The sequence below is a fragment of the Dermochelys coriacea genome, chromosome 5 (genome assembly GCF_009764565.3).
Source record: "Dermochelys coriacea isolate rDerCor1 chromosome 5, rDerCor1.pri.v4, whole genome shotgun sequence".
NCBI classification, from domain to species: Eukaryota; Metazoa; Chordata; order Testudines; family Dermochelyidae; genus Dermochelys; species Dermochelys coriacea.
The window spans coordinates 122,041,438-122,069,261 of record NC_050072.1 but is presented as its reverse complement, the minus strand read 5'-3'; the positions used below and the strand labels follow the sequence as shown (position 1 = coordinate 122,069,261).

Genomic DNA, 27,824 nt, shown 5'->3' with positions numbered 1-27,824 from the left:
ATTGGTTTTAATTCCCTTTGCAAGGTCCAACTCTACTCGACTTTTAGCCTCTCTGACTTTATCCCTACATCTTCTGACCTCAATTAGGTAGCTTTCCTTGCTGATCCCTCCCATCTTCCACTCCCTGTATGCTTTCTGCTTCTTCATAATCACCTCTCTAAGATGCTTGCTCATCCAGCTTGGTCTACAACTCCTTCCTATGAATTTTTTCCCCTTTCTTGGGATACAGGCTTCCGATAGCTTCTGCAGTTTTGATTTAAAGTAATCCCAGGCCTCAACTACCTTTAGATCCATAAGTTCTTCAGTCCAATCCACTTCCCTAACTAATTGCCTTAATTTTTGAAAGTCAGCCCTTTTGAAATCAAAAACCCTAGTTGCAGATTTATTTTTGTTAATCCTTCCATTTAGTTTGAACTGAATTAGCTCATGATCACTTGAGCCAAGATTGTCCCCTACAACCATTTCTTCTATGAGGTCCTCGCTACTCACCAAAATTAAATCTAAAATGGCATCCCCTCTAGTCGGTTCAGCAACTACTTGATGAAGGAATCCATCAGCTATCGCATCTAGGAAAATCTGAGCCCTATTATTATTACTAGCACTGGTCCTCCAGTCTATATCTGGGAAGTTAAAGTCTCCCATGATCACGCAGTTTCCATTAGTATTTACTTTATTAAAGACATTAAAAAGGGCTCTATCCATATCCAAATTAGATCCCGGAGGTCTATAGCACACCCCAAGCACTATCGTAGGAGAGGCTTTACTAGTTTTCTTCCCCAATGTAATTTTTGCCCAGACAGACTCTGTCTTATCCATTGCATCGCTTCTTATTTCTTTACATTCTAACTCATCGTTGATATACAATGCTACTCCACCCCCTTTACCTTTGTTTCTGTCTTTCCTAAACAGCACATACCCTTCAATACCTGTAGTCCAGTCATGACTACTATTCCACCATGTTTCTGTTATCCCTATAATATCTGGTTTCACTTCCTGCACCAGTAGCTCTAGTTCCTCCATTTTGTTACCTAGACTCCTCGCATTGGTGTACAAACATCTTAATTTTTGCTGTTTGGCCTCGCTCACATTTTGTACCCTATTAGGCACAGTCATTCTACAGCCAGTATAACTTATTAGACTAGTATCCACACCGCCCTCGCTCCTTATATACATTCTCCTACCCATGGCTGTATCCTTTCTTACTTCATCTTCTTCCCTCTCAATGCTAAAATCTGGCGTGGAGATTTTCTGGACATCTCCCATCCATCTCCCCCCAGTTCCTAGTTTAACTTAACTGGCTTAAAAGTGTAATATTGCTGCTTTTATCCATGTGCTGCAATACAGTAGTGGATGGGTGGGCATTCCTTCTGCTTCTGAAATAAAGGAAATACTTTACCTCCTTACTTCCAGGGTCTGAGCCCGTGAGGCGATGAATACCCTGAAGGGACTGACTAGGTTTGGTTGAAAATGAAAAAGAAAATATATATTTAAAAATAAGGGACACTTTTTTTTGGCAAATAGTTTCATGCAAAATGTTCCCATTATTCGATCAGTGGATAATTCCCTCCACTGCTGCCGAAGAGCCATAGAAGTCCGGGTGCACAAAGAGCTCTCAGCAGCTAAGCAGAGCATACAATATATATCCAGTATGATCTATTTGCTCATAGCCAAAATTAAATGAAACCAGACTGAACAGAGTCAAACCAAACACTCTCTGGCTATAGGGTGGAACACAAAACAACTGGGCCCTGTACAATGTAACTAACTCCTAGGATATATTTCTCTATCTCTAATACTTCACAGCCTTTGTGCAGTTGTTTAACAGACTTGATTTAGAAATGTACTTACTGCGTAAAAAGCGTATTTCTCTACATATGCATCAACTATATGTATTAACACCTCTATTTTATTGTAATTCAAAACAAAAAATTTCTAAATGAAGTTAAGGGCATGTCTATACTACCCGCTGGATTGGCAGGCAGCGATCGATTCAGCGTGGGGGGGGTGTCAATTTATCGCATCTAGACTAGATGCGATAAATCAACCCCCAAGCACTCTCCTGTCCACTCCTGTACTCCAGCACCACGAGAGGTGCAGGTGGAGTCGATGGGGGAGCGGCAGCAGTCAACTTACCACAGTGAAGATACCGTGAGTAGATCTAAGTACATCAACTTAAGCTACGTTATTCACATAGCTGATGTTGCGTAACTTAGATCAATTCCCTCCCCCCCCCCTTAGCGTAGACCAGGCCTAAATAACTGTACAAATTGCACAAATCCCTCTAAAATTAGGAAGAGGTGTGACATTTATAGTCATTTATTTGAATTGTATCCACTTAGTTTAAATACCATAAAAACAATGTTTTTTCAAAATGGCAGACAGCACCAAAAATGCACATGTCCAAACATCATAATTAAGGCCCCCAGAAAGGATAGGAGGGACTTTCAACTATAAAGCCAACTCCATGGACAAAAAGGAGGGTTGAGGGGAAAAGAGAAAACGAAAGTTGGCAGGGGGCCCCGAGGAAGCCTGCCTCAAAATACATGATGATGAAAGAACTATTTGTATTTACAGTAGTGGGCAATAGCTAGCTTGACTCTATTTACACATAGGCCCTTGACCGCATTTGCACGATATTATAGTTATGGCTACACTGCAGCGGAGAGTGAGCCTCCCAGCCCTGGCAGACAGAGTTCTGCTAAAAGGACTTGCGCTCACTAAAATAGCCATGTGCACCAGCAGATGCTTGGGATAGTGTCTAGCTCAAGCCTACCCTACCCCCAAGACTAAGCTTGGGTGGTTAGCCTGAGCCTCTGCCAGTGCCACAATGTTCACAGCTATTTTTAGCATGCTAGCGCTCGCCCCACCAACGCAACTCTGCCTCTCTGGGATAGAAGGCTCACTCCCAACTGCAGAGTAGACATACCTGTGTGTTAAAGTACTAATGGGAGGGGGAGGGAAGAGGAGCATTTTCTGCTTCGATTTCCACACGTTCTATTGGGATGATATCCACCTTGGTACAATACAGTAACTCCTCACTTAACATCCTCCTGCTTAACGTTGTTTCCAAGTTACATCGCTGCTCAATTAGGGAACATGCTCCTTTAAAGTTGTGCAATGCTCCCTTATAACGTCTTTTGGCTGCCTGCTCTATATACTGCATGTAAGAGTTTGTGGAAGAGCAGCGACTTTACAAGGGAGCATTGCACAAGTTCCTCTTCTCCACCTCCTCCCCTTCCCTCCCAGCACTTCCCCCACTGCCAAACAGCTGTTTGGCAGCACTTAGGACTTTCTGGGAGGGAAAGGGAGGAGCAGGGAAGCACTGCATCTCCACTCCTCCCTGAAAGTCCTAAGCGCAGCCAAATAGCTATTTGGCAGCGCTTAGGGCTTTCTGAGGGTGGGGAAGGAGCGGGGATGCGGCGTGCTCCAGAGAGGAGGTGGAGTGGGGGGTGGAAAGAGGTGGGCCTGAAATGGAACGGGGACAGGAAGAGGTTGGCCTGGAGCATCCCCCAGCAAAGTTGGCGCCTGTTCTTCTCTGGGTAAGCTGCCACTGCTCCTGCAAAGGTGCTTCCTAGCATCCTTGGCTGCAGAGGGCTGTGCCTGTGTGAGGTAAGCCAGGGGCACTTCCCAACTCCCAGTACTGTACAGTATATAATGCCTTTTGTCTGCCCCCCCAAAAAATTTCCTTGGAACCTAACCCCCCGCATTTACATTAAATCTTATGGGAAAACTGGATTCATTTAACAGCGTTTCACTTAAAGTTGCATTTTTCAGGAACATAACTACAACGTTAAGTGAGGAGTTATTGTACAGTAATTAGACTATAGCAAGTTCAATTACACGTATGAAAATAGCAGGTCTAATCACAAAACCACTCCAGGAACCAACACAGATGTCCACATAGCGTTATGGGACAAATAATGGGTATTATTCAGTCCCATAACTTGTGACCTTTGTCCTAAACTCTCATCACTATAGGAAGACGATGTTTTAAGAAGTGTATTAAAATGATCACGTTCAAATAAACAAGCACTTTAATTAAATGTGCCATCATAAACAGACCCCATAGGTATGTAAGTTCCAACAGCACAAAACCACAGGTGCATCTCTCTGAAGTCAACATTTAATTTTAGCAATTGAAGGCGTGCTTATTTTAATGCATGATCATATTTAATATCTGTTTACTTTCTGGTTGGGAAGTAAACACTTTGCAACCCTGTACCTTTTTCACTCCATGTTGTAGAACTGAGTTGCTTGTAAGAAACCTACCATGTTTCTGCAGCAAACCCTCCACAAATGAACGGTTAGGTTGAAATGTGTTCAGAAGAAACTTCTTAGCAAGGTTCAGAACACACTTTTTCTAAATTGTTCTTTTGTTAATTAGAAGCCATGTGGAGTTTTTTAAAATAGTTCAAAGATGTAATATGGACAGATTTCTACAAATGATCTGCCATGCACATTTACCAAAAGTAACTAGATCATATTTGTTGTAGTAATCTGGATTCAGTTACTACAGAGAATAGCACCATAGAAATGCTATGAATTAAAGTTACATTTTTATTTTACAGCAAGACAACTATTGGTACATAACACAAGTTTTGTGTGTGCGCGCGCGCGTGCGCTCACACGTGTGTGTTTGTATGTTTGTGTTTTAAGGCAACATTAGTTCAGTTGAATAAAGTAAAAACAGATTTATATTCCAAACATTTGATTTATTCAAAATTTTTTTTAAACAAACAAGACAATGATTTTAAATAATAAACATGGTATATTCTAGACATCTGTTGATCAAGACTTTTAAAACTAACCATATTTAACCATAACTTTTATGCAGTTCTGTTGCAGTGCCCTCTGCAGTAGTCAAAAGTATTGGTTTCCATTTCATCAACTCAACTTTCTAACAATACAAGAAATCAAGCTGTTTGCTTCAGTGAAGTGTCATCTTTTTAGTGACAAAGGCTTCACAGATGCAAAAAAGCACATCAGAACAGTTATTCTTCATACCTACAAACTTTTAAAAAATGAAGTCTGTTCAGCCTTTTTGGTTTTTCTTTTACACTGTCCACATGGAGAACAGCATAAAGCTAAGTAACAAGCTTGGCTTCACTTTAGCAGTGCAATGAATGGCATCAACCAAACTTCATGAAACAAATAAAATATACACATTGTCAGCAAAATTCAGCTGTATAGTAGTGATTATAAAAAGCAACCTTTTCGTGGGTCACAACTAGACTGGTTTTCAGTGTGCACCTTTCCTCAGGAAGAGTTTCTCCCTGATTCACATGTAAAGAATGGAACATGCATCAAAAAGCCTTTGTTTTCATGTAGAAAAAATGCCCTTCAAAAACAAATTCAGTGATGTCATAAGGCAAAAGAATATGAAGCTGGGTGAAGCATTTTGCCCCAGAATATGTACACACACGTGTATATCAGATGGACAAGTAATGGATTGGCTCAGTAAGGTGAAAAAAAGTCCATTTTTTATAAATACATATAATTATTGCTAATATGCTACACATTATGCTTTGACATAAGAGTGGCGTATAAATTAGGATTTAAAGCTGCCATAGTGACAATGCTAGCCCTGCATTTAGCAGCATTCATCCCATTCTCAAGAAGAAGCAGTATACAGTTATAAAAAACCATAAGGCTTATGCAATGTCCTTCTCCAATTTTGCTTTGTATGGTTTTATTTTTTTAAATATTTAAACAAAAAAAACCAAACAAGTCCAGTTCACCACAAGTTAAGAACAATCTCACAATGGGGGTGGAAAACAAGCTCATAGGAGCAGAGAGGGAAAGAGTACAGCATGCATTTACAACTTGGTTATAATCTAGTCCTTAATCATACTATTGGAATACAAAAAAATCCAATTTAAAGACTAGACTAAAAGTAGAAGGCAAAAAGCCAAGAGTGTAGACTCAGTTAAATTAAGGTTACAATGTAATCAGTAACAGCAAATTCATCCTGCCCATTGATATACTCACAATATCTACTGCAATTTAATATTTATTCATGACTAGTATAGGTAAATTATATGCTCACTTAAAAAAAAAGATATTAAATACCTGCATCATGAAATTACATTCTTATTAACAGTAAGACTTGTGTAAGAAAATAGCTCATGTGTGAAATGTTTTTGAAATGCATTCCCCCCCCCTCCCCACAATCATCAAAACATTCACTCACAGAAACAAAAAAACTCCTTAAAGAGGACAGGAATGATGAAGGGGATTAGCTAGGCTAATTACAGCACAGTGATAATAATGGTTCAAGACAGAACCAATCAGAGTTGGCCAAAAGATGCCCTCAACACATGGCTAACTAATAATTCCACCCACGCACCCCAACAAACTCAGTCCACTTTTGGTTCATTGCAATGAGACAAAAAAATAGTTTTAATATATACATATAAATAGAAGACTCCAGCTTTTGTTTTTTGCAAGGCCTAGTTATCTATTAGTTTATATTTGCTCTGCAGCAACTACAAGAGGTAGGCATAAAGCATCTAAGAACTTCTCGCCTAGTGTTCCGCTACTAGCTCCATCTTTCAAATGCTGCAGAAGCCTGTTGTACTTCCGTAGTGATGTTACTCTCCAATCTGCTGCAATCCAATGGACAAAGGCCATTTTACCTCTCAATTTACTAAGATAGCGTACCACAGAGCAAGAAGCTTTTCCTGTACTGAAGGATACTGTCTTTAGAGTTTACTGCAGAACGTTCATAAAGAAAATGGATCCTGGGACCAATTCTCTTGATTTCCTTTTATACATAAAAAAAGAAGGTACCATTTGGCCAAAACTACAGATGTATTTTTTCACAGATGCAAGTGCCATGCAAAAATAAATTAAAGAACAAATACCAAAACATACGAGTAATAAAACTATTGAAGGTAGATTTTTTTTAAAAGCATTTATATAAACATAATTTATAATACTTTTTTTCCTCCTTTTTTTTCTTTTTTGAAACACAGTCACAAAGCTGGGGCTATACATCAAGGATTTCCTCTGCAGTGCCTCCACAGCGTAATCTGTAGCGTCCTGTCCTCCAGCTAATAGTGGGGTCCCATAAGGCAGATAGGAAAATGTATATCGTCATGGATTCTCTGATGAACCAAGCTACTGCATAATCAAGTTTTGAAAAACACAGAGCACCACCCTGGGAATGAAGCAGACATTAATATTTAATGCAACTACTAAATTCAATATTTATTTGATGGGCACATCTTGGCTAAAGAGAAGTGCATCATCACATGCGTACAGTCTTATCAATTAAATTGTGTTTGGTTAAGCAATTATCCTCTAAATATACAACAGCATCCATGATGCCAACATTCTGTAGCCTGCCCAATTTCAAAGCAACCCATTTAGTAAGTATTTTCAATACTGTACTGCGTTTCAGCCACAGTGGAATGATTTGGGGCTTGATTCAACACCCAGTGAAGGTCACTAACTTTACAAGGAGATGGCTCTGACACTTAGAAACACACTAACAGTGATGAAGTGAGCTGTAGCTCATGAAAGCTTATGCTCAAATAAGTGTGTTAGTCTCTAAGGTGCCACAAGTACTCCCTTTCTTTTTGCAAATACAGACTAACAGCTGCTACTCTGGAACAAGAAGATACAATTTCAAAAGTACTTTGGTGAAAAGGAAGCTTGTATTATTTTCACATGCAGAGTCTGAAAATTGTTGTTGAACACAGTTGTTGTTGTCTTGAACACAGTTAACTATTCATCTGCCGGGATGAATGCTACACATTAAAATGATAGGATCACAGCATGATTAGCAGGGTTTGAGAAATCACTTGTGTACAGAAGGGGGGGAGGAGATTGGCTCAAGTTTCTCATTAGTTAGCTGTCTCTTTATAGTCTTCATTTGAGGATGCCTTCAAATAAGACATTCCATTTTAGGCAACAGATGAGTTGGAAAAACATCTCTCACACACTAAAGTAGTAGTTAGTGGGCCAGATAATTGGGTACTCCCAAAGAGTGAAATCCACCCTATACAGAGACCATGGCACAAGACCTATGCACCACTTAAGCCCACAGAACAGGGCCTAAGGAGGATGTAAATGATGCACAGATCCTGTGTGGTCCCTCTGCACAGGGGTGAATTTCATTCCAAATGAAAAGCACATAAAATGAGGAGGGTGGAGAGAAGTGCAAAACTGGCACAAAGCTCCCACTGGCACTACCAATGCTAGCCTTGCTCATGGTGCATGCATTCCACCAGATGCCGTGTGAGAACAGCCAGAGAGATGTTTTTAAGTCCCATCAGCCTATAAGGGCCACATGGAACCAAGGTACCTACACCAGGGTCTATGAAACGCAGTGGGGCATGTGGTTCTGCCTCTCCCTTCCCCACTAAAGAAACAGCAAAGAAGGTGTGTGGAGAATGTGCCCCTAAGTCACCCATATGCCACTGCAGGATCATCCTTATACCAGATGTTCCTCCCTGGGCCATAGTACACCGACAGTATGGTCCAAGGAAGGTAAATGCTTCTGAGGATTTGGATTGGCATTACCAAAACAAAAGGTCAGATGGCAAGCTGAAGAAAGATAAAAATGTCCAGGACTCCAATTCTGCCTGTGCTCTGAAGCAGTGGTACTGTTTTTGGTTTGGTTTTTTTTGCCTCCAGTAATAAAATGAAACTGATTTTGAATCAATTTCACACCACTAAGGGTGCTACAAGAAGGACAAGGCACAAGACCAAAAGCAAGATTTCAGTGCTATTCCATTCTAAGATTTTTTTTAAATTTTTTTTTTATTTAAGAAAAAAAGAGGGAGGGGAGAGTGGTGGTGGTGCAGAAAGAAAGGAGCAATTTGAAAGGTTCCTGGAGTGCCATCTTGAGAATAGAACATTATGATCCATGCAGTGGTTTCCCACATTTGAAATTCTGTTGAAGTCCTCTTGCTGCCCCCTTCCCCCAGTATTAAGTCCCCTCATTGCATTTCTACTGCTGATTTTATATTTTTCTGTACCATTTTCAGGTCAGGGTGAATGTGTAAATAGCTCAACTTTCTTAAGTCATAGGATATGCCTACACTTAGAGCTAAGGGTGCAATTCTCAGCTCAAGGAGACATAACCACACTAGATCTGATCAAATTAGCATGTTAAAAAAAATAGAGTGCAGCCGTGGCCATGCAAGAGGTGGCAGGGGCTGGCCATCCTAATTTCATGCCTATGGTCTCAGACAGGATTGTACTCTGGGTAGCTAGTCCCTCCCCCAGCTCATGCCGTGGCTCTATTTTTAGTGTGCTGGCTCAATCAGAGCTAGTGTCTCCTCAAGCTAGGAATCACCACCACAGCTCACCCCAGAGACATACCCACAGGCTTTGCAGCTAAAGCAGGTTAAAAAACCCCCCCAAAAAAACAAAACACAAGCCACTAATCTCCTCTTGCATCACCAGGAATAAGCTAGGTTTTAGGCCACAAGTATTTCATACCTTTTCCCTCTCTGGGCATTTGAGCGTATAACAACATGAAGGGAAGAGGGCAGGCAAACATAAGCAAACTTCTCAAGAAGATGCTTGTCTTTCAATCATATTTCAAAATTCCCTAAGTTTGCAGAGAGGCAGTGTTTACAAACAACAAAACTAGAGCAGAGAGCCAAATTCTGTCCTGCCTTACACTCAGATTTAAACTGGAGTGGCATGAATGTAAGATAGCAGAAAATGCAGGAGGCCAAATTCTATCCTATCTCCCAGGATGGTGTTTTACAAAAGATTCTCAAGTGAAGTCAGTTTTAACAGAAATAATGGCATTAGCAATATCTTTCAGTATAAAGACACAGGACAATATGGACTCCAGCTACATACCTGGACACCCCTTAGCTGAATGTAGTCAAATATAAACCATGCCAAACAATGACACATGAAAAATACCATTATATCCCATCTGAAAACGTGATGAGCTGCCCATCCAATAATTAAACTGGCAACAAAACATTCAGAGATTGGCTCACAAATTATCGTAGCAGGCAGCATGTTAATTCGCAGCTTGGCCCACCTAAAATTAAAAATATAAAGTCTATTTTTAATACCAGACAAACTTTGCTGCATAATACATAGTTAAAATTCTGTTTCCATTTCCTCCCCTTTCCCCCCAATAAGTTGTGCTTTAAGTTGCTTTTCAATAAAACACTCCTCTAATCTTTTGCTTAATACCCACTCAAGCAAATATTGGCATAACCAATACCTGTTATATGGTTATTGCACATAAAGTCCAAAACTTCTCTACTGGAGTGTACTGAAGTATTTAAAAATATGCTTGCTTACATTTTTATATATTTGTTCTATTAAAAGCTCTTCAGTGTTTATTTCTCTCTCAAAAATAAATTAGAAAGATCTCCCGCATGAAAGCTGCATAAAAATGTAAACTGATACAGTAACTCCTCACTTAACGTTGTAGTTATGTTCCTGAAAAATGCGACTTTATGCGAAACTACGTTAAGCGAATCCAATTTCCCCATAAGAATTGATGTAAATGGGGAGGAGATAGGTTCCAGGGAAGTTTTTTTCACCAGACAAAAGACATTATACACATATACAGTATAAGTTTTAAACTATTTTAAACAGTTTAATACTGTACACAGCAATGAATGATTGTGAAGCTTAGTTGAGATGGTGGAGTAAGAGAGAGTGGAATATTTCCCAGGGAATGCATTGCTACTAAACGATGAACTAGCACTGAGCTGAGCGCTCAAGGGTTAATACGCTGTTGTTAATGTAGCCTCACACCCTACAAGGCAGCATGAATCATAGAATATCGGGGATGGAAGGGACCTCAGGAGGTCATCTAGACCAACCCCCTGCTGAAAGCAGGGCCAATTCTCAATTTTTGCCCCAGATACCTAGATGGCCCCCTCAAGGATTGAATTCACAACCCTGGCTTTAGCAGGCCAATGCTCAAACCACTGAGCTATCCCTCCTCCATGGACAGAGGCAGGAGGGAGGCAACACAATAGATACTGGGCAGTAGCTGAAAACACTACCCTGCAAAAACTGAACATGATCATGAGCCCACGCTATGCAGCTGGAGTGCGCTACTCCCTCCCCGACAGCACGTACACGGATGCACAGGTGCTGACTTTCCAAAGTGCTGGGGGGTGCATGCATGAGTGAGAGCAGGCCTTGGTCCACCTAAAATTAAAAATATAAAGTCTATTTTTAATACCAGACAAACTTTCCTGTATAATACAGTTAAAATTCTGATCCGTCGGGTAGTGATCGATCCCCAAACGTGCTCCCCGTTGACTCCGGAATTCCAGCTCACAAGAGGCGGAAGTGGAGTCGACGGGGGGAGTGGCAGCAGACGACTCACCACCATCCTGACAGGGCTGAGAGAGAGAGGTGCATTGTCCCTTTAAGTATGTTGCCCTTTTAAGCAGATCAGCCAGTTCAGACTGGAAACAGCTTCCAGCAAGCTCCCTCCTTTCTGTCCCTGAGCCCTGTCCCCCTCCTCCGCTTTGTGGAGGGAGGGTGGGGGGGAGAGAAGCAGGGGGACATCCTGACATCAGCACCCCTCTCCCGCAGCAAGCAGGAAGCTCCCAGGAGCAGCTCTAAGACAGAGGGGAGGGCAGGAGCAGCATGGCAGTGGGGGGAGGGCCATCTGAACTGCTGCTGGGCAGCTGCCAAGCCATATACCTTACAGGGAATTTAGGGGAGCTGATGGGGGGGCTGTTGGTCCCCCCGGTTCTAATCCCCACAAGGAAGGGCTGCTGTTCCCAAGAATCCCACAAGCAGTGGACAAAGCAGGCAGCTGCCAAACAACGTTATACAGGAGCGTTGCACAACTTTAAACTAACTTGTTCCCTAATAGATCAGCAACATAACAATGAAACATTAACCGGGACAACGTTAAGAGAGGAGTTACTGTACTTTAGTAGTTCTATTTGGGCTATTAGGTCAAATGACTGGTTCAGAAAAGTGCATTATACCTTATAATTGTGAACTGATTGGAGGCAATGACACAGAAAGACAGGAGAAAAAAATCTATATAGTTAGAATTTTTACCTGATCATTCTGGATTGAAACTGTGAAATGGAATATGAACCAGAGTTTTGCATTGCAACTTGTGTGGCCATTGCAAATTTCCAACCTCTGAAAATGAATGCACGTCATAAGTAACTTCCAAACAACATTCGTAAAGAACAACTCAAGTATAACTGTTGAAGGACACGTTATCATTGCCATATATGCTGTAATAAAAACGGTTAAACTATCATGTTGAATATAAGCAATAATTTATCTCCACACACGAGACTTATAACAAAGAGGAGTCACATACTACTACTTCAGAAAACTTGAGCCAATAGCAACACCACAGATTATGTTTGTGCAGTGTTCACAGAAAAACTGATCCCTTGTAGACTTCTGAAATTGAGATGCAAGTTTAATTACTTCTCAAAGGATCTATTCATATAGGATAGATGGACATACATTTCCACCATTATGCTTACTTATTTGCACTGTGGCAGTGCCTAGAAACCCCAGTCAGTCACAATCTCTTTGAGGCCGACACGGCACTAACACATGAGTAGGCATGTACCTTGCCACAAAAGAGCTTGCACTCTTATTTGAAACAAGATGCAAAGAATGTAACTAACAGTAGGAGAAAAGGGATGAGCACGGTAATGAAAAGAAGCTTCCACAGGAGAGTATGTGCATAGCTTGGGGGTTCTAAATCAACTGGAAGTTTTTTTTAAAACAATAAAATCATATATCCCCAATGCTGCACAACCTGGCCATCACCTGTTTGCTAACTCCTTGCAGAGGTCCCAGAAGAAGTGACTCTTCAGGAGGTACTTGCAGGAGTAGGAGTAGCCCTACAGATTAATTCAGAAAGGACATTTCATGCACAAGGGACAGAAGGGTGGCTTATGCTGCTACTTATACACCACATGGGAACACCTACCATAGTTTTAAACATACACAGTGAATGTGCCTCAAATCAAATACTTAACCAAGAGGCATTAATTTTATCTTACAAAAACAAAGAATGTAAGTATAGAACATACTGTAAACTTAATATTGTCTAAAGGAGACTCACTGGAAGTTATCTTACCGGTCAGCTATTGCTTTGGCCATAAAGTAATCTTCAGCAATGTACTGTGCAAAAGCTATCAGTCCTCCAGCTTGGTCTAATACATCCTTTCTCATCAGGCAAGACATTCCTGTTACACATTTGAAGCCAGTTACATTGGCAGAAATATATGACCTGGGATGTGAAGTGCCAAAATATACCTACAAAAAGATAAAAGTAGTAATAAACTGGGCGTTAAAACTATGCAGACAATTTGTGCAAGTTATTTTTCTAATCAAATGACCTTCTACTTCACTTCTGGCATCTTTATGATCAGATTTATTTCTCTAAACGATTTTGACAAGACAATGGCTAGCTAGAGGTGGCTGATTTCACTAAAAGAAACTTTGCAGAAACCTTTCAAGCAGCTATAGTTTTTGTATTGTGCTATCTATTTGCTTTGAAACTCCTCTGCCTGCACAGTACAGAACAGCATAGAAAGAATCAAAAACTACACTTTCACTTCTTGTCCTAAACTGAAGAAAGCACCTTTATTTCAAAAGTTATTCACTTTAAAAATGCAAATGTCAATCTCCCATCTTGTATTAGGCACAAAGCAGTTTACTTGTTAATGTATTAATATTTGTTATGAATTCTTACTGCTTTACATTGTCTCATTCCCACTTAAAGTATTTATTGTGTTTCACTGCCCTATTACGAGTACATAGTCTAAGAACTCAGACTTAGATAAAACAAAGTTTTACGACACAGGAGACCAGAACATATACAACGTATTACCCCTTCTAGAATTCTGCAACTATCCATTTGAATCTATAACACGAGTGCAGAACACAAAACAAGCAATTTTGATGAATTGTCTCAAAAACAACATGACCTAGAATAAAATTAATCTGTGATCCCATTAGTCCTCAAATCAGAATGGTGTACAGTATTGATATTAATAAGGGTAGATGGAGAATTTTGGAGTTATTTATTATAAAAATATTAAGTTGAGGTTTCACTTATAAACATCATAATCATCTTAGAAGAACTTCCAAGGGCCTATGTGGAATCCAGCAGAGCTCGTGTCACCATCCCTATCCATCATTTGTGCTCATCCGCAGACAGGTTTGGAAGGATTAGATTTTTAGGTTGTAAATGTCAATTTCACTGTACACTCACAAATGTCAATTTCACTGTACACAACCAACAAAAAATATTTCTGTCAACACCACTTGCCTATCTGTAAATTTTAATTAAGAAAAATGTTGCTTGAGAACTTAGTTTGATTTAAGGTTATTTGTGCTGTATATTTTGACATACGATGTTGACCATTTGTGCTTAAACGATTATAAAGCTTTAATTTTTAGCATCTCAAATGTCTGTAATGAAGTAATTATTGTCTGATCCCCACAAAAATTTTCCATAACTGAAAATCAAAATCAATAAAAATAGAAAATGCTTAAAAAAACCCCAAATCTATATTATCTTTGAAATTAAATAAAAAAACAGTTCTGCTAACCTTATTGATAGCGTGTCAGAGACTAAGCAATTAAGTATCAGTTTGTAAACTGAACTTTGCTCTTCCAACTGCCAGCATCAATTAAAATGTAAAAAAACCAGCATCATTAAAGTTACTTGACAAAATATTAACATTGTGATTATAGTTCTTCAAAACCAAAACACTAAGTTGTGGAAGTTACGAAATTAAAGCATGTTATCAGATAGCACTAAGGCTGAAATCTACCCTAAAAATCTGTTGCCTGGATTCTGTAAAAGCAAGCAAAAATGTTTGAGAATCAGGATATTCGGAGTTTGGTACCCATATCCTAGCAATAATGAACCTAATAGGGTCATGTAAATTTAAAAATACGCAAAGTTGTTGGGTACAAATTCAGATTTTAGAAGAGTGCGCATACACGAGTTAAGCTAGATCTTAGTTTATCTCCAATGCACAGTATCACTAGTAATATTGTATTAGGAAGGTAAGGAAAAGAGGGACAGGTAGATATCCAAGTCAATAGTATGAAAGGTGGACTGAGTCATAGGACTACCCATTTCACTATGTGATGGAGAATTCAGGGCAGTGTTTCTGGACTACATAGAGGCATCTCTCAGTTATGTGGTGCTTTGGAAGGATTGTGATGGTTCAGTATTGGAAGCGTAAAGGAAGTCTGGTTGTGAAGAGGTATCTAGTGAATAGCTAAAAGATGTGCTTCGGCAAGGCAAAAAATTCAAGGTTTTTTTTTTTTTTTTTAAATGGAAACTTCACTTTGGATTTCTTGAGATTTTGAAATTTTGTTTATTCAAACTACAGCATTTTAATTTGATCCTTTTTATTTACATCATAAATTTACAACCACTCTAAATGAAGAATGGTCTTCAGGACTAAAATATGCACATTATCAGTTCCTGTAAGTGGCCCATTTGTGGTTTTACAAAAAAGTTACTAGAAATAAAGTGTTTACTCTCAGATCACACACAGACTGCACCCTAGTCTTACCTTATGCCATTACTGTTCCTTTATTCACAGCTATACTAAATGTTTACACCCTACGGATGGTTCTTCAGAAAAGGTGTAGATATTTCTGCTTACAATTTCATTAAAGTAAATATTTATGAAGGGTGAGATTAATCCAAGGGCAAATACTCACAAGTCTCTCCAAAAAAATGTTAACCCTCCGGGTGGGACCAGGTAGACAGAGGGGCCTTCATGACCAGCATGAAAGCCCTTTTGGCAGCAGGATTGTGAATAGGCTGCTGGGACATCAAGGGAGGGGCTATTTGTTCTGTAATACATGGATCCAATGGACAAGAACTGCTGCTTAAACAAAGGACAGCACAGTCCCAGTTCTAGTTCACAGCAAAGAACTTGCCCTGCCAGCACATCAGAGGTGAATTCAAAAGCTTCCCCATGCCACAAAACCACAGAGGAAGATCAATCATTGCTGAAGCAATGAATTTCCTGCTCAGTTTTTACAAGCTTTATAATAAATCTAAAACCTTTATTTTATATAAAGTTGTAATCTTAGCCCTGGTCTACACTACGAGTTTAGGTTGAATTTAGCAGTATGGCCTTGTCCTTCCCGACCCCTTTCCGGGCTACCTTGGCAGTTATCCCCCTATTTGTGTGATGAATTAATAAAGAATGCATGTTTCAGAGTAGCAGCCGTGTTAGTCTGTATTCGCAAAAAAAAAAAAAAAAAAAAAAAGGAGTACTTGTGGCACCTTAGAGACTAACAAATTTATTTGAGCATAAGCTTTCGTGAGCTACAGCTCACATCCGATGAAGTGAGCTGTAGCTCACGAAAGCTTATGCTCAAATAAATTTGTTAGTCTCTAAGGTGCCACAAGTACTCCCTTTCTTTCTTTTTTTTTTCTTTTTTTTTTAAAGAATGCATGAATTTGAAATGAATGACTTTATTGCCTCTGCAAGCGGTGATCGAAGGGGGGAAGGGAGGGCAGTTGGCTTTCAGGGAAGTAGAATGAACCAAGGGGGCGGGTTTTCATCAAGGAGAAAAACAGAACTGTCACACTGTAGCCTGGTCAGCCATGAAACTGGTTTTCAAAGCTTCTCTGATGTGCAGCACACCCTGCTGTGCTCTTCTAATCGCCTTGGTGTCTGGCTGCGCGTAATCAACAGCCAGGCGATTTGCCTCAATCTCCCCCTTACTCTCACAGATATTGTGGCGCAGACAGCAAGCAGTAATAACAGTGAGAATATTGGTTTAGCTGAGGTCTAACAGAGTCAGTAAACTGCACCAGCGCGCTTTTAAACATCCAAATGCACATTCTGCCACCATTCTGCACTTGCTCAGCCTATAGTTGAGCAGCTCCTGACTACTGTCCAGGCTGCCTGCGTATGGCTTCATGAGCCATGACATTAAGGGGTAGGCTGGGTCCCCAAGGATAACTATAGGCATTTCAACATCCCCAGTGGTTATTTTCTGGTCTGGAAAGTAAGTCCCTTGCTGCAGCTGTTCACATAGACCAGAGTTCCTGAAGATGCAAGTATCATGTTCTTTTCCTGGCCATCCCACGCTGATGTTGGTGAAACGTCCCTTGTGATCCACCCAGTTCTTGCAGCACCATTGAAAAGTACCCCTTTCTGTTTATGTGATCGCTGCCTTGGTGCTCCGGTCCCAAGATAGGGATATGCGTTCCGTCTATCGCCCCACCACAGTTAGGGAATCCCATTGCAGCAAAGCCATCCACTATGACCTGCACATTTCCCAGAGTCACTATCCTTGATAGCACAGCTCAGTGACTGTGTTGGCTACTTGGATCACAGCAGCCCCCACAGTAGATCTGCCCACTCCAAATTGTTTCCTGACTGACCGGTAGCTGTCTGGCATTGCAAGCTTCCAGAGGGCTATCGCCACTCGCTTGTGAACTGTGAGGGCTGCTCTCATCTTGGTATTCTTGCACTTCAGGGCAGGGGAAAGCAAGTCACAAAGTTCCATGAAAACGCCCTTATGCATGCGAAAGTTTCACAACCACAGGGAATCATCCCAGACCTGCAACACTATGTCGTTCCACCAGTCTGTACTTGTTTCCTGGGTCCAGGATCGACGTTCCATGGCATGAGCCTGCCCCATTGCCACCAGGATGGCCAAACTGCCAGGGCCCGTGCTCTGAGAGAAGTCTGTCCTCATCACTCTCGTCACCGTGCTGCCATCACCTCCTCACCTGCTTTTTCAGGTTCTGGTTTTGCATATACTGCATGATAATGCACGAGGTGTTTACAATACTCATAACTGCTGCAGTGATCTGAGCAGGCTCCATGCTTGCGGTGGTATGGCATCTGCAGGACAGCAGAGTTGCAGGGGAAGCAGTGGTTGGATGACCAATTTTGCAAACCTACTGCACCGTCTGCTGCCAGGACACAACAGCTGAGCGGGCTGCACGCTTGCTGTGTATGGCAAGACAAGAGCAGAGTTGCAGCGGAAGCGGCGGACGACAACGGTCATATAGAGCAGTGGTCTCCAAAGTAGGGTGCGCAAGACGATTAATTGGGGGTGGCGCAGCAGGAGGAGCACCGCTGGAGGAGAAAAAAAGGGGGGGCGGCCCCCGAGTCCTCCAGCCTGTGGAGGAGCAGGGGCAGCCACACAGCCAGCCGCTGGAAAGCGGCACTTTCCCCTTCAAAGCCGGCCGGAGAGAAGCAGCGCTTTGAAGGGGAAAGCGCTGCTTCTCTCCAGCTGCTGGCTGGGCGGCTGCGCTGCTCCTCCGGTCTATGCTCGCAGGACCGCGTTCCAAAAGGAGCTTTAGAGCTGCAGGCCAGGGCCTCAGGGCCCCCTTCCCCACGGCCCTGAAGCCCCTAAAGCCCCTGTGATCCGGGTGGCCCCACCTGCTGGGTGGGGGGCAGCTCTCAGAATCATGGCTCCCAGAATTGTGGCCATGGAGGTGGTACTGCGCTACGCAGAGCCATCTGCACACCCCCTGCACCAAACAGGAGCTGCCCCAGGTAAGTGCTCTGCACCTCCTGCCTGTTCCAGCCCTGAGCCTCTTCCCACACCCCCACCCTGAGCGCCCTCCCACAACCTAACTCCTTCCCAGACCCCTCACCCCCACCCTGAGTGCCCGCTGTATCACAACGTGTTAAACTAAGATTTTCAAAAATAAAGCATATTCAATCACATTGCTCTCACTAAAAATATCAATACATTTTTTTAGTGAGAACAAAAAGGTTTTATGTACCGTAATAAAATAAAAAATTTAAAAAATATCGTTTATTTCATCTTTATCTCATTGTTTTTTAATTTCTATTTTTTGTGTATGTTTTATAATTTACACAATATATTACCACAGTAGTACATGTATATAATTTATACATAAATAAATATACATATATTGGGGGTGCGTGCTCAAAAAATTTTTACTGATAGGGTTGCACAATCAAAAAAGTTTGGAGACCACTGATATAGAGGACCTGCGAGGTGGATTCATAGCATTCGATGACGACGGTTTGCAGCCCTACTGCACCGTCTGCTGAAGGCAGTATGGCGCCCGCATGGAAAAAAGGCACAAAACGATTGTCTGCCATTGCTTTCACGAAGGGAGGGGCGACTGACTACATGTACCTGAAACCACCCGTGACAATATTTTTGCCCCATCAGGCATTGGGAGCTCAACCCAGAATTCCAGTGGGCAGCGGAGACTGCGGGAACTGTGGGATAGTTACCCACAGTGCAATGCTCCAAAAGTCGACGCTAGCTACAGTACTGTGGACGCAGTCCGCCGACTTAATGCACTTAGTGGGGACACACACAATCGACTGTATAAAATCACTTCCTAAAAATTGACTTCTATAAATTTGACCTCATTTCATAGCGTAGACATACCCTTAGACAGTGAACCACAGGCTGTCAACACTGTTACATTTTCCTGTAAAGTAGACTTAATAGGCATGTGAATGTTATAAAATAATTTTAAAAAATTATAAATAAATATTTAAAAAGCTCATTGAAGGTAAAACATTGTTGGAAAGAAACCACAACAAAAGAAAGCAATATTGCACTCACCTGTTCTAGAGTGGCAGCAAAGCCCTGTCTGTCTGCTACATAGGGCAAGCCATGGACCAAACCAACTTTCTCTGTCATTTGATTGGCCATATCAGTTAGGGTGTCTGGTGTTACTAAATAAATGATAAATAGATTATTAGTATGCGAACATTGCACTCTATGAAACAATTTGTTCATTATTGGTCGTGAAGTTCACTCTATAAAGATATATTCAAACTCGTATTCTACTACTAAAAGTGCAGAAAAGGTTAGCCACAAATTTGGTGAATTATATTTTTGTGTAACAAAAAATTCCACTAAGACTGGAGCTGTCAACATTTACAGTCTAGCATAAGTTTCTAACAATTTGCAGACTGGCAGCAGTGGGACAACAAAAACTGACACCAATTTTTTAAAATTAGATTTTCTACAAAGGCAGAAATAGTTATGATTGAGACCTGACATTAGAGTACTAATAACTCAATCACTAGAAGTATCAAAATATTTGTTTCATTTTTAGAAGTGCAAACATCGTCTAAATCTAAAAACTGGACTTGCTACTTTAACTGAAAGACATTACTTAGGATTGAAGTCTCTTATTTTTTAACTTGTACATTGCAGCAAGAGACATGCCTATTTCATCTTAGAGTGCATGTACACAAAACCACCAATCAATTATTCAATTAACAAAGCCAATGCTATGACATTTACTGCCTGTGTCTGTGCAGAGCTACACACTGAGCATTAATCACACAGGTGCAGCTTAATTTAGGTTTGGTGTGATCGAACAAAAATCCACTAAATTGGAGTACAGACTACATTTCATATATTTGAATTCAGAAGCCATGTCATTTAAGATCCCAAATTAAAGCAGACAGTGTCCTTTACACGTTGTAAGTCAATTGGGAGTCCATCTTAATGTATAGTCTTATGAGAATTTAATTGTCTGCCTAGAAGCCAAGAAGCAAGTAGTAAGTAGTACTGTATTTTTAAAGTAAATGATTTCAAGAGAACATTTCAAACACCTTCATTACATCATACACCAGGGGTTCTCAAACTGGGGGTCAGGACCCCTCAGGGGGTCGTGAGGTTATTACCCGGGGGAGGGGGGTGTCATGAGCTGTCAGCCTCCACCCCAAACCCCACTTTGCCTCCAGCATTTATAATGGTGTTAAATATATAAAAAACTGTTTTTAATTTATTGGGGGGGGGGGGGGGTCACACTCAAAGGCTTGCTATGTGAAAGGGGTCACCAGTACAAAAGTTTGAGAACCACAGCCATACACCTACCTCTGATTCCACTGTCACAGATCCATATGAGATCATACTTGGCAACTTCATACCCTGGCATTAAATTGTTAATTTTTGGATTGATGCCAACCTTTTTTCCACCTTAAAATTAAAAATAAAAAATTTATATTAGTTATATACATCATGCATGTTTCCAAAATCCAGAAGCTATTTTACAAATATTAAACAGAATACAGACTCCGTACCCCTTCTCCCCACCCCCAAATCAGAGTGATAGTGGTAAATGCTAACCTTCACCTCTGAAAATCTATTCAGGTCTTCTTAGCCAAACAAAGAAGACAGCTGAAGCCTACATTTGACATATATTCCTCCCATTAACAGATATGGTAGTTTTCCAAAGAACAGTTTTATTAAATTTTGTATTGAAGAGAATATTATAAGCTCACTAAATTACTGTTTATCACACTAAGGGCCCTGTACATACAAAAGAAGCTCAGCTATCTGCTGGGGTTTAGAGACTGCACTCTAAGGGATTAGTGTCCCCTTCTCCTTAGTTTGTCAACTCAATTGATATTATATATGGCAATGACTCTCTCGGGTAGGATTTTTTTTGACTGGGTGGGAGAATAGAATTAAAAAGGTCCTTGGTGCAGGGACCAATTTGTTGTTCTGCGTTTGTACAGTAGATAGCGCAAAGGGGCCCTGGGCCATGACTGGGGCTCCTAGGCACTATGGTAATACAAATAAAAAAAAACAACAACAAACAGCATTTTTGTCCCTAGCTGAGTACCAGACATCATTCAGCTTTGTTCAAAGTTAGGCAGGGAGAACACTAAAGATTTTCGGCACCAAAGATCCTTTCCCCTCCTTTAAACACAAGGCACAGAGGAGAGGAGTCCACCAAATGCATCCGATGAAGTGAGCTGTAGCTCACGAAAGCTTATGCTCAAATAAATTTGTCAGTCTCTAAGGTGCCACAAGTACTCCTTTTCTTTTAGGGGAGAGGAGGTGGCCCTGTCCTACAAGGGTATGGAGTAGGAAAATTTCTTAGCAGCAGACCTACTATCATGAAGGTACGTGGTAAGACACTAAAATCATTTCTGGGTATTCAGGCCTAGCCAACTGGTATCAAGGCACAACACACAACTGTTTTTTTGCCGCCTTAAGGCAGAAGTAATGATAAGCTGCACAGCCCTAGAGCTGTGAGGAGTGATTCTGGAATAGAAGAGAGTGACAAATATTAATTTGCACAAATTATCCTCCCTGGAGTTTGTTTTGTTTAATTGGTGTCAAGACGTCGATGAGAAGCTTATATTCCCTTTGGAGTAGGCTGTCCTACTACAGGACCAGCATCCACAGACAAACACACGTTTCCCAGTTTAGAAGACTCCACACATTTTTTTGCTGTTAGCTTCTTTACGATCTATTTATAAAGGCATGAATTGTGCCATGCAGTTGCATTACTTACCTATAAACAACCTAGCATCAACATTTGGATATTTGCCAAGGAGCTTTTTACACACATCGATAGCTGGATCATCGTGATCTTGCACACATAGGAGCACTTCATACTAGTAAAAAAAAGATTTAATGCAAATTGGTGTATAACTTATTAAAAGGAGAAAATAGTTACAGTGTACAAAACTCTACCAAAACTTGACAGAGGAAGCAGTGTTACGGAACTGAAGGATTTGCTTTTACAGATAGCTAAAACTACTGTATTATCAGTGAAGAATGCTGTAGTTAGAGTATACTATCAGTACTTCTGAAAAGACATCTAGCCTTCAGCCCCAAAGAATATTTTTGTACTTGTAAAACATTAAATAATTTTCTTGTGCGTTACTGGAAAGATATTTTTATGCAGGAAACAAACACAGTACAGGAAAAGTTAAATGTTTGACACTCTCTCCCCCCCCCCCCCAAGCACACGAAAACCAAATTTATTTTGCAATTACATTTTAAGAACCCCAAGTATTAAGGATATTTTTTAAAGCTGCAAGTTATCAAATATTTTTTCAATTATTACTACAATAAGACTGAAACCAGCTATTGTGCTTAAGTGTTTACATTGCCTTTCACCAAAAACTTGAGTTCCTGACAATGCAGCTTGCAGAAACAATGTTGTATTTGGTCCCTTTCCTGAAGAACTTAAAGCACTTTGCCAAGTACTTGTGGGATTAAAGTGTTTGAAGGCCTGCCTGATCCTGGAAAGGAATCCTCAGACAACCTGTTATGCCCACTGGGACTCCCAGCAAGGCCTCATTTGTAATATCGCTACAAAATTTGTGTTTTACTTCTTATATACATAACATTGTAAAATGCACCGTAATAATGCCTATCCCAGTATTTCAGAACAACTCCTCTCAATTCAAGTCCGAAACCTAACATTCCCAGGCCCACTATATAAAACTAAAAACAATTAAAAACTAAGATATAGTATGTCTATTGGTTTTATGTAAAAATGTGCAAACCAAAGTACAAATGGTACTTTGTACGGGGGGAGGGATAGCTCAGTAGTTTGAGCATTGGCCTGCTAAACCCAGGGTTGTGAGTTCAATCCTTGAGGGGGCCATTTAGGGATCTGGGGCAAAAGTTGGGGATTGCTCCTGCTCTGAGCAGGGGGTTGGACTAGATGACCTCCTGAGGTCACTTCCAACCCTGATATTCTATGATTCTATGATTCTATGAAATGGGATAAAAATGGTAACATGGCCACGAAAGAGGGTTTAGCCCACTGGGTCATTTTCGGTTCATGCATTATGCTTAACAAAATGATGGGTAAACATCCTCTGCATTTAAAAAAAAAGTAGGGGGAGGCAGGGAATGTAGTGGGGAGAGAGAGAGAGAGAGAGAGAGAGAGCGCGCGCGCGCGCGCCTGAAGCACTGGGCATGGTGCAAGATTTGAGCCCTGAAACAGGTCTGTGAATCAAAGTCAAGCCATGTATTAAAGTAAATGTTTACAAATACACTGTTCGGTATATAAACTTAGCAAAGTTGTTGCTAGTTTAGTGTGAACTAAATAGTTACATAAATATATTGCAGAAGGCTAGTACAAATACACCCCAATCTAGTACAAGACCAGATGGTTTGACAGAATAATGAGTAGGGATGTTGCATCCAAGATATCAGAAACAAGGGGAGGTAACAAACAGAGGTCATGAAATACATAAGGTGTACATAAGTTGTTTGCCTCCATCTATAGCGTAAAAATAAAAATTCACAGTATACTCTGATAGCTCTAGCAAAGACCACCAATTCAACTTGTGAAAAAAGTAAACTCAGACATACCTTTGGATAATCCAGTTCAAAGAAGGTCTCTAAATTGTTGATGAGGTTAGGATCTACACCTTTTAATGGCTTTAGAAGTGAGACACCAGGAAGCTTACTATAGGGTTGTTTGTCTGTTGCTTTCTTGTTGAGGTGGAGACGTCTGCAAAAAAATAAATAATATTATATACATGTATAGCTATCTTTGAAAGTATTTCTGGTCTTATAGGTAAACTACACACCAAACCTCATACCTTTGATCTAGTTTGATTCAAGGAAGCATTGAAACTATCAATCTGAACACCAAGTAGTTCACAATATCAGCTTATAAAAGTCACATTAGTGTCAATATTTTTCAGTTTATTTTGTGCATTTGATTTTATCTAATCAGTTTCTCTGTTCTTTTGGGTCATCAGTTTCCCCTGTTTGTATGGGTCTTTCACACAGCAAGAGATGAGAGAGAAAAAAGCTATTAAAAAAAGGCAGGGGACTCTACAGCAGATGTGCACTTGAAACTACTTCTCTTTTTTAAAAAAACTGTTACCACAATCTAGTCAGGTTTCAGAGGAGCAGCCGTGTTAGTCTGTATTCGCAAAAAGAAAAGGAGTACTTCTGGCACCTCCTTTTCTTTTTGCAAATACAGACTAACACGGCTGCTACTCTGAAACCTGTCATTATGCAAGGCACTGAATTTAGCTGTATGGAGTGGAAATCTATCAACTTCATGAAAAAACTCGTACAGATACAGACAGACATCTTCCTCTCCAAATGCAAAGAGATGGACATCATACCGAAAGGACTGAAGGTAAAAAAATCCATTACAATCTACATACCACACAGACTATGCTGACAGAAATTTGTTAGTCTCTAAGGTGCCACAAATACTCCTTTTCTTTTTACAATCTAGTCAGCGTCTCTTTAAAGCAACAGAGTGAAATGAGGATCAAAGGATGCAAGACTGAGCTATTAATGAGAGTTAAAATGTTATAATTTGAACTGTATTTCTATGAAGTTTTACAACACATGGCTACCAAGCTAACACACCTTCATAAGGGTAGGCATATTCCAGGGGAAATAATTACATCAAAACACACTATGTCTAAATTTCACAGCCTGAAAGCTGTAATAGTGTAACTTACCAGTTAATGTTTTAAATAAAAAAGCAGCAAACACCATGAAAAATTACCACAGAAATTTTACAGGAGAGCTAAACCTATTTTCCACAAGTTACACTTCTTACTAGAAGACAATTAGAATAGTAACGCAGCCTTTTAATTGTAAGAAAAATGGCTTTTGAGATCTACCGGTATATTTTCCCTTAAAGCGTTGAGACCATCAGTATTTCAGCAGAAGAATCAGAAAGGGAAACTGACTACAAACAAGCGTGAAAATGACTTGTTTACTTCACTGTCCAAGCTGAGCAAAAAATACAGAAAGTAAACAGCACAGTGGGGTAGGGGGAAAGCTTTTTAAGTAGAGTTTTATTTCATCAGGTAACAATACTGTAGTTTTACTGTATACATTTAGCTCGACCCAATTCCTTTGAAAAGCTGTATAAATGAGAACTTCCAGAAACCTACTCGCACATTATGCTAAGAATAGTAATAATCCAAAACATAAAATTGTTTCAGAAAATGGCACAGGCTTGCACTATAGGGTTTGGTGCCCTTGGGGCCACCTACCTTTCAGAAAGTAGGGCTATGGCTACATTACACAGCTTTTTAGCAACACAGCTGTGCCGCTAGAAGACGCTATTCACACCAGCACTTTTAATTGGTAAAGTTTTTGTCGTTCGGGGTGTGTGAGTGTGAGTGTTTTTAACACCCCTGAACGACAAAAGTTGACAATTAAGCGCCAGTATAGACAAAGCTGAGGTTTATGACCCACTCCCAACCCAGCTTCCCCTGCCTTTCTCAATATCTACAGCATAAGCAAGAAAGTGTTGAGAAAGATTGTCAGTGGCTGTGCAGATGTCAAAAGTGGTAAAGTAATCCTCTTCAAGCGAGTATTCAAAAATCAAAGTCCCATCTGCAGACAGTTTTAAAAGGAAGTGGCTGACTTCATAGTGCTACGGTGAAGATCACAGAAAAACAATGTTAAAAGAATAGTATGGTTGCAAAGTCAAGCACTCAAAAGTCAGTAAGTGCCAGAATTAAAGTTTCTCGTATAACTTTAATTCTGCCGCTTTGTGTGCATGCATGATGACACACTCTTCGGATACTTGATCACATACTATTCCCCCACCCTCTGCCCCAGTGCCCGTGCCTCCTTATTCAGTGCACAAAATGGATGGTGCTCAGGGGACAAATTAGATTTGTGTATTAAGCAAGGCTGTCATCACTAGCTTTATTTACTGCAGAAATCAATCTCTAGTATGATCAGGAGGCTCATCTCTTGAAGCCATTAAGGGTAATGTCAACACTGCAAGAAAACACCCACAGTTGGCCCATGTCAGCTGATTCATGCTCAGGCTATAAGGCTATAAAATTGCAGCGTAGATGTCCAGGCTCAGGCTGCAGCCCAGGCTCCGAGACCCCACAAGGGTGGGGGCGGGGAAGGTCACAGAGCCCAGGCTCCAGCCTGAGCATCTATACTGAAATTTTCTAGGCCCACAGCCCAAGCCCCATGAGCCAGCTGCATGCATTTTATTGTACTGTAGACATTCCATAGGCAGTTCAGAACCCAATTGGTCCTGGTGAAGGGTCAAAGGCTCCTGGGCTAAGGGCCAGCTATACATACAAAGCTATCTTATTCCATTCTACACCAACTATAGATATCTATTATTAATAATCTAGGGTAAGGGAAAACCTAGCCTGAGGAGACGGAAGAAGAGTCTGGTAGCCCACTGCAGCAATACATAAGCTGAAGTAGTTGGAGGGAGCACTCCGTTATACCGAGGAGGCCGATGTCATCCTTACACAAGATCTCTCATACACGCCCCAAGAGACGCAGCTTTTCAAGGCAGTTCTGCAGCTTGACCCCAAGACAATCACATCCCACAGGTGGGAATGCACAAAAGCCCTCAAAGAAGCGTCTAGAAAGACAGTGGCACTGGAAAGGCAGCGGGACTTACAAAACATCATTGGAGTGGAAAGAAATTTGGGGAAGGCAAAAGATGAGACAGAAGGACTAGGAGTAGGAAAGCAGTGGCTCATAGAACTTGGGAGAGAAGGGGAGTGAGGGGACAAGGATTCCATAAGGAGTTTCAGGGAAACAGCACTCAGGATTTGGCGAGTCTGAAGGACAGGATTTGGGGCCCAAGTTGGAGTTGGAAGGGACAATTTGACTTGGAAGAAAGAGAACCCTGGGAGAACTGGAGACAGTATTGAGGGAAAGTAAGGAGTGAGAGAACAATGAGCATCCGGGACAGAACAGCGTGGAAGATGGTTAGCAACACAAGAATAAGGGCACCTGGGCAGACTCAAAGAAATTAGAAGGTGGAGAACAAGGTAGATGAGGAAAGAAAATGGTGCAGGGACAGCACATTTGGAGGAAGGAGGCAAGGACAAGTGAGGACAGGAGACCCAGGGAAGGAGAAGGGGGCAGAGAAGATTGAGTGGGAAATAGTTTTAATAAAAGAAGGAAGAGTCATGAAAAGGAAGAGAGATTTTGTGAAATGGGAGAAAGATGGAAGAGAAGGAAAGAAGAAATCCCAAATAACGAAGCGGGGGGGACGGGGACATTGCTATGGAGTACATTGGACTACATACAGTGTAATAGGATGGCTTGCCCCATGGGCTGGAGAGCCTGGGACTAAGCCAACCCTGATTACAGGATGA

The 27,824-nt window shown here is 40.9% G+C and overlaps 1 protein-coding gene across 1 annotated transcript in view; it reads right to left on the bottom strand.

Moving 5' to 3' along the window:
- Positions 1 to 4,691: 4,691 nt before the first annotated feature.
- UGCG (UDP-glucose ceramide glucosyltransferase) overlaps positions 4,692 to 27,824 on the bottom strand; it is a 38,629-nt gene continuing 15,496 nt past the window's right edge. The window contains exons 2-9 of the mRNA XM_038402904.2: positions 24,067 to 24,208; positions 22,247 to 22,349; positions 20,818 to 20,919; positions 19,549 to 19,661; positions 13,070 to 13,248; positions 12,019 to 12,105; positions 9,823 to 10,012; positions 4,692 to 7,159 (exon numbers count right to left, since the gene is read on the bottom strand). Coding sequence (XP_038258832.1) covers positions 6,989 to 7,159; positions 9,823 to 10,012; positions 12,019 to 12,105; positions 13,070 to 13,248; positions 19,549 to 19,661; positions 20,818 to 20,919; positions 22,247 to 22,349; positions 24,067 to 24,208 — 1,087 coding nt within the window. The 3' untranslated portion in view covers positions 4,692 to 6,988. The remainder of the gene's footprint in view (positions 7,160 to 9,822; positions 10,013 to 12,018; positions 12,106 to 13,069; positions 13,249 to 19,548; positions 19,662 to 20,817; positions 20,920 to 22,246; positions 22,350 to 24,066; positions 24,209 to 27,824) is intronic.